This window comes from Penaeus chinensis, chromosome 24 (assembly GCF_019202785.1).
Source record: "Penaeus chinensis breed Huanghai No. 1 chromosome 24, ASM1920278v2, whole genome shotgun sequence".
In the NCBI taxonomy this organism is placed as follows: Eukaryota; Metazoa; Arthropoda; class Malacostraca; order Decapoda; family Penaeidae; genus Penaeus; species Penaeus chinensis.
In genome coordinates this window covers 31,922,460-31,929,959 of record NC_061842.1, presented here as the reverse complement: position 1 = coordinate 31,929,959, position 7,500 = coordinate 31,922,460, and the positions used below count along the sequence as shown (strand labels likewise).

Sequence of the window (7,500 nt, the reverse complement as noted above, 5' to 3'; positions counted from 1 at the left end):
GCCACAACAGCCAGGGTCTTTTTTTTAGGGAAAATTATGAGATTGTTTTCTTTTTTATATTTCATGTAATAAAAATTTCCGGACCTATGCGTACATTGGAGCTTGTCTAACTGGACCTTTGCTTATAATAGTTGAGTAGCCCTGATCTATAGTTTTACTGACATGCGTATAGTGTGTGTGTGTGTGTGTGTGTGTGTGTGTGTGTGTGTGTGTGTGTGTGTGTGCGTGCGTTCGAGTGTGTGTGTGTGTGTGTGTGTGTGTGTGTGTGTGTGTGTGTGTGTGTGTGTGTGTGTGTGTGTGTGTGTGTGTGTGGGTACGTGTGCATAGGTGTATGTGTGCGTGTATGAATGTGTTTTTATGTCTGTTCACACGTTCTACTGTATACTCTCCCTTTGTTCATGTATATCTCCAGGCCTATGCCTGATTTAACTCGTAAAAATGCACTGCTGTATATCATTGCATTCCCATGCATCTTTTTCATACTGCATGCCACCAGCACCCACGAAAATCATTAAGAACTGACTATTTTATATGAGACGTAATAGATATAACAGTGCAATATTCAAGCACAATTAGGACATACATTTCTATCCAAGTATATACGTACCTGAAATACTCCTGAGGTGTCATATGTCGCTGTAATGAATAATTTTGACAAATATGTAAGCGTATACGGTGAAAAATAATGAACTGATAGAGTGATATAAGCATCCAACCAACTGCAAAAGGACGAGACATGAAGCTGACTATGCAATGATCATTCTGCAAATATAAATCGATTACTAATACCTTGAGCCGTGTTTTGAAAGCAATTATGAAGAAAGGCAGTATTGATAACATTAACAGAAATACAAATACCATAAAACAAATAAACAGCATGGGTACGAATGCAAATACTAAAAAAAAAAGAGAGCGCAAATATGCCTACAAAGATAAAGGTAAGAATATAAATAAGTTTTTAAAAGCATGTGGGAATAACAACGAAAAAAATAAAAGTATAAAAAGCATTGGCATCTGCGTGACACCATGCATTTGAATTAGCCACACAGCGCTACGTATGCATAAAATGCACGTTGAAACCCCGAACCTGTTAAAAAATACCTAAAATCATACATATGACATTTCTCCTATGATGCCAGGCACTGACGAATATGCGTAACCCCTACGTACTTAGCTGCATGTGCACTACGCTCTTCATACACCTTTCTGTTGCATATTCCTCATGGATTGTGCTTCTCATGTGCTAAATATCTAATGTAAATTTTATATTTCATTTAAGATATTATCTATCAGTCAATTAGATTAATTTTCATATCCTTTATATATCCAGAAATATTACACATCTATTCATTATGGGCTCGGTATGGAGATGAATTATATTCAGATGACCTTCCTGATGTTGCACTATTAATCTGTAAGAATCTGTTGTGTGAATCTGAATACTTGCACATATATACGTTTCCAGTAAAATATAAAATTTGTAGAAAGAAGAAATTCAGTATAAAACCATGAACATAATAATGGCGATTTTTTCATCTTTCAAATTAAATGTTCACGTAAAGAAACACGGTTGGTGTCATGCCAATGTTTAACATTTGCACATTGGAATGGAGCCCATACATTTTGTTAGATTCTAAAATCATGAAATATATTATCTTAATCTTGTGAATGGATATCCGTATTCACAACAAAAATGTTTTTAAAGAGCTTAAAATACCTTCTTAGAAATATTTATTTTCAAGTACTCTTGTGACAAGAATTAAAGAAAACAGCCTATCTTGCTACGCGTGCTAATTGAAAGGCGCTCAATAACATATGCTGGGCCGCATTCGATAAGGTCAGACAAAGATAGACAGCCTTTGGCATACATATCAAACATGATGTCACAGCATGACGTCATTTTACACTACGGAGTTGGCATGAATCTGGTGGAAGAAAAAGTAGAAGTCAACTGATCTAATTTAATTAGGAGACACCACAGTACTCTTTCCAAAGGCTTCATCATTACTATTAACGTTTGGTGGGAATTTAAAATTTGTTATAAGCATAATCTCAAAGGGTTGATGACTCAAGTGTAGTGACAAACATACATATGAATATATCTGTATACATGCTAAGGGTGTCTGTACTCTGTGTGTGTGCGTGTGTCTGTCTGTCTGTCTGTCTGTCTGTCTGTCTGTCTGTCTGTCTGTCTGTCTGTCTGCCTGTCTGTCAGCCTGCATGCATGCATGTATGCATGTCTGTTTGTCTGCCTGTGTCTGTGTGTGTGTGGGGGGGGGGGGCGTTGGTGTGTGTGTGTGTGTGTGTGTGTGTGTGTGTGTTTGTGTTTGTGTTTGTATTTATGTGTGTGTGTGTGTGTGTGTGTGTCTGTGTGTGTGTGTGTCTGTCTATCTGTCTATCTGTCTGTCTGTCTGTTTGTCTGTATGTCTGTCAGCCTGTCTGCCTGTCCCCTGTCTGTCTGCTTGTCCGCCTGTCTGCCTGCTTGCCTGCCTGCCTGTCAGCCTGCATGCCTGTATGTATGCCTGTCTGTTTTTCTGTCTGTTTGTCTGTCTGTGTCTGCATGCCTGTTTGTGTGACGAACCAAATACCAGCATCTTAACATGCACTTGGATAAGATTAAACATATTTAGCCGAGTGCACAGTTCTGTTCCTGTGTATATATGTATGTGTATATATATAACGCATACACATATGCATAGGTGCATGCATGAAACATACACAATTACATATGCACATAGGAAGATGCATGATTACATAACAGCATGCAAACATACATAAATTGACAAAAGTACAATTGCGTGCATGTGTAATCGTGTACGAAAATATCAAAGCCATACGCGGTTATACATAAATATACATACACGGAACTACTGTACATTATTATATAAAATATTTAGGTACAAGATTCCATGGGTGCTATTGTTGTTTGTGCCAGTGCTTAAAGAGATATGTCTTTAAGATATAAGTGACACAGAAAGTAACCAAGTTTGTCGCTTACCTTAGGAGGCATATTGCGAAATTTACCAGTCAATTCTTTCTTATCCTTCTCCAAAAAATGTAATAAATTCCTGCCAGAAAAATATTCCCGTAGAGTAGTCTCCTTCAGAAACACAAGAGAGCGTCGCGGTTTCCATAGCAACCGCTAGTTCTTGCCGGCGCCGCTAGATGTCAGTGCGGCGGAAAATCAGCTGTTCCAAACAATAACAAAAATAAGAGAAGGAAACTGCATGACGTGAGAGGAGTCAGGCGCAGAGAAGGACAGTCAGGCAAGCAGTCAGGCAGGAAGGTCACCCTAAAAAGGCATTGGATGGACGCTTAGGATCACGTGGTGAGGAATGACCTTATTTTAAGAAGGAAAGTCACTTTTCTCCGGGTTGAGTTGGGTTTAAAGGCTTTATGAGAACTTTATGCTCGTGTTTAAAAAAAAAAAAATTCTTCGTTGTATTTTATAATTGTTCTGATCTTGGAGTATTGCATCATTGAGTGCCGGGTGAACAATGGCCATCCCTGTTTTTGTTTTGTTTTTGGTTTAGTAATTTACTGGGCTTAATTGCGATGTTATTTACGAAGCATTTGATTCTTTTGAAGTTGTTACATCATCATCTACTGTAGTGTTTGATCTTATCGATTATGTCAGTTACGTGAGTGGAAAATTCTTTGAAGATGTGTCAAAGACTTTTTTTTTGTTTTTTGTTTTTTTTTTTCTCTTTTTTGTAGATACTGATTTTCATTTTGCAATTAGGAATAGATACTTGCGGAATTGGAGTAATATCTTTAAAGTACTTGGCTATGATACCATACTCTTTGTTAGTGATAGTTAGATAGTTCTAGTTCATAGGTAACACATTTTCAAATTATTCCTACAATAGCTGTTAATTTTTTTCCTTGTTTCTTGGATCTTTGCTACTTATCCATGTCCTTAGCCATGTTATTGTTATTTCTATTCTTCCTGGATATTTTCAAATCTAGTTTATCAATTATCATGAAAAAGACCAGTATTATAAATACAATAATAGTATCTCTAAACTTGAAACTTGTTTCTCAAATGAACTCTACTGCTTGTGTTTTACTTGGGTCTAGGTATTCTACTTAGTTATTTTGCATTAGTTATTGTTAAGTCTGTTCTTTTGTAATTTTTTTAAGGGAAATATTTGTTTCCATCCAAGTTATAGGAAGCAAGTTTTGTATGTTATTTCAAATATTATATGCAAACATTCTCCCATTTTCTTGTGCTTCAGTTTTCAGAATGTGTGTGTGTGTGTGTGTGTGTGTGTGTGTGTGTGTGTGTGTGTGTGTGTGTGTGTGTGTGTGTGTGTGTGTGTGTGTCTGTGTGTCTGTGTGTCTGTGTGTGTGTGTGTCTGTGTGTGTGTGTGTGTGTGTGTGTGTGTGTGTGTGTGTGTGTGTGTGTGTGTGTGTGTGTGTGTCAATGTGTGTGTGTGTGTGTGTGTGTGTGTGTGTGTGTGTGTGTGTGTGTGTGTGTGTGTGTGTGTGTGTGTCAATGTGTGTGTGTGTGTGTGTGTGTGTGTGTGTGTCTGTGTGTGTGTGTGTGTGTGTGTGTGTGTGTGTGTGTGTGTGTCAATGTGTGTGTGTGTGTGTGTGTGTGTGTGTGTGTGTGTGTGTGTGTGTGTGTGTGTGTGTGTGTGTGTGTGTGTGTGTGTGTGTGTGTCAATGTGTGTGTGTGTGTGTGTGTGTGTGTGTGTGTGTGTATGTGTGTGGGTGTGTGTGTGTGTGTGAGTGTCAGTGTGTGTGTGTGTGTGTGTGTGTCAGTGTGTGTGTGTGTGTGTGTGAGTGTCAGTGTGTGTGTGTGTGTGTGTGTGTATGAGTGTCAGTGTGTGTGTGTGTGTGTGTGTGTGTGTGTGTGTGTGTGTGTGTGTGTGTGTGTGTGTGTGTGTGTGTGTGTGTGTGTGTGTGTATCAGTGTGTGTGTGTATGAGTATCAGTGTATGTGGGGTATATGTGTGTGTGTGTGTGTGTGTGTGTGTGTGTGTGTCTCAGTTTTATCTTCATCCTTTTGTTCTACTTTTGGTAGATCTGTCATGTTCTAAACAAGAAGTGGATTATACAGTAAGATTTTCTTAATTACAGAAATTTTCAATACCCGTCATCATGGCACAAAGGTCACAGGTTATCCAGCTGTATAAAAATGTAAGTAATGCTTCCAGATAATTTACTGTATAATGTTTCTCAGCAACGTAGACTCATAAACTCATGAATGAAAGAGTCATTTATCATATACCATTACTTTAAAATAACTTAGTGAATCTTAGTCATTCATCATTTGCTTCCTCACAACATAAAGAATCTTATCTTAGATTACTTTTTTTTTTCTTTTCTTTTCTTTTCTTTTATTTTATTTTTTTTTATTTGCATCAAATAATAAATAGAATCACACATGGAAATGCTTAATGATCTGTATGTGTTTTTTTGGGCATATACTTCATCTTATTCTTAGATAATTTGGTATTTTAATAGCAATTTCATTTCTTCCTTATTAGCTATAATGATGAAATGACTGGATCCATTTTATATACCAAGTTGAAGATTATATTGAAATTTCAAAAATTAATGATAAAAGGAAAGAGAAATCAATAAATAAGAATAACCTTTATTAGAGAGTATTTGCAGATATGATAATTTGCCTTCTAAATATTACTTTCCCTTTTGTATCTTTCCAGTATTAATTTAATTATTCAGCACACATAAAAGGTTGCATGAAATTTAAAGCCATGTCAATTTAACATATTTTACATTTCACATCTAATATAGTGTCTGGATATATAATTGCAGCTTCTCTACCTTGGCCGTGAGTACCCCATGGGGTATGAGTACTTCCGTGAGAAGCTCAAGAGAGCTTTCATGAAGAACCGAGAGGTCACCGACCCTGAGCAGATCAAGGTCCTTCTTGGTCGTGGAGAATTTGTCATCAAGGAGATCGAGGCATTGTACATGCTCAGGAAGTATAGAACCATGAAAAAGAGGTACTATGAGGACTAAGAATGAGAAGAAATGCAAAGAAGGAAAGTCTCAAAGAGTGAGGTTGCTGTTGATAGAGGAGATAGAGAAAAATAATCAGGAAGACATTCTGAGGAGAGCCTTCTTATTTCTTGTCATAATAGATAGTTATGATAAAGACTTAAGAAGTAGAGGAAATAAAGAGAATGTGTGCTCTAAGGATTGAAGAAGGTGATAGATGCTATAAGGAAAAGGAAGAAAGAAAAAAGACATTGTTAAACAGAATAAAGAAAAAGACAGAGATGGAAAGACTTAAGACCAACATAAAAGATAGCAAAGGCTTCTATGGAAAAGTGAAAAAAGAGATTAAGGAAGAAATTATTAAAAGCAACCTTTTTTCTTAGCATAATAGCGTTGTTTTTTAGTAGGGATGTAGCTTATAGTAGACTAAGAATTGTTCACTCATGTTTCCCCACAATGTGTGCTTTCTGTATACCACTGAGAAAATGTTTTCATACTTGTAATACGATTTTAGAAATAAAATATCTTCATTGGCTGTGAATTGGCATGTTCTCGGGTGTGGAGTTAAAACAATGATATACCCTTTATACATACCAGTAACATAATATAACATGATGTACCCCTTCCTACTTATACCATTATCAGTATCAACATATACCTAAATGTAGCTGCTAATATCTAAGATATTTTTGTGGAGCATCATCATATTCATTTTTCAGGCTTGTTTTAACAGTATTAACTTTTTAATCATAATCATATATATGTACTTACAATATCTACTGAAGTACTTCAGTTTACCAATGTTAAATAATATATTTTTTTCTGTTACCTCCATCAAATACCTCATTACTTTAATCTATCATTTTCTATTTAAAGGTTTTAAATGTCACGTATGTTAAATGCATTCAGAAAGCTCAGTGTATGTATTGTTCAGTACAGTGTATATTTAATTCTATGTAAAAGAAAAGATAATGGGATATTTTGCTATTTCTATATTTTAGTGGTATATAAAGCATATAAAAAAGAACTATGGATTTTGAATCCTCTTGCTCTAGATATGTATTTTGAAGCATGTCTGAAAAAGAATATTATGAGAATAATTTTGACTGTCAAAAACACTGAAATGAGAACAGTTGCATACAAATACTTTTATGAGACCAATTTTTTTTCACAAATGAAAAGTCAAAATAATAATCTAAAGACATATTAACTACGATGGGTACTGATTCCCTCTATACCAAGTTTCTTTCATCACCACAGAAAGTCGATAAAATCAGAAAAGGTAAATATTTCAATATAGCTTGCAAATATGCAGTAGATACTGCAGTAGTATGACAAAAGTTGTGGAAGGTTGTAATTTCTCCGAATGCTAATTAACAGGAAAGGATCTCCTGCAGATAATTTTTTTTTTACTTTCCCTTTTGTATCATTTAGTTTTTTATCTCTCTTACTCAAAGGAATCTTTCATACCAGCCCTTTCTCTCTCCCTTAGTTGAGTCTTCTCAGTAAGCCTTCACTTGCCTTTTGG

At 35.9% G+C, this 7,500-nt stretch overlaps 2 protein-coding genes across 2 annotated transcripts in view; one reads left to right on the top strand and one right to left on the bottom strand.

Annotated features, from left to right (window-relative positions):
• The window catches only part of LOC125038072 (dynein axonemal intermediate chain 7 homolog), a 30,083-nt gene extending 28,843 nt beyond the window's left edge, over positions 1-1,240 (bottom strand). The window contains exons 1-2 of the mRNA XM_047631309.1: positions 1,171-1,240; positions 608-636 (exon numbers count right to left, since the gene is read on the bottom strand). Of these exons, the coding sequence (XP_047487265.1) occupies positions 608-636; positions 1,171-1,240 (99 nt within the window). The remainder of the gene's footprint in view (positions 1-607; positions 637-1,170) is intronic.
• Positions 1,241-3,174: 1,934 nt separating this feature from the next.
• On the top strand, positions 3,175-6,999 carry LOC125038219 (electron transfer flavoprotein regulatory factor 1-like). The gene is made up of 3 exons (XM_047631639.1): positions 3,175-3,328; positions 5,085-5,144; positions 5,787-6,999. The coding sequence occupies exons 2-3, from the start codon at positions 5,106-5,108 to the stop codon at positions 5,991-5,993; spliced, it is 246 nt and encodes an 81-aa protein (XP_047487595.1). The 5' UTR covers positions 3,175-3,328; positions 5,085-5,105; the 3' UTR covers positions 5,994-6,999.
• The last annotated feature ends 501 nt before the right edge of the window (positions 7,000-7,500 follow it).

Excerpts from the sequence above, each read along its gene's own strand:
- LOC125038219 (XM_047631639.1), top strand. The coding sequence starts at position 5,106 with ATGGCACAAAGGTCACAGGTTATCCAGCTGTATAAAAAT. Across the intron at positions 5,145-5,786 it reads TTATCCAGCTGTATAAAAAT|CTTCTCTACCTTGGCCGTGA; the intron begins GTAAGTAATGCT and ends ATATAATTGCAG.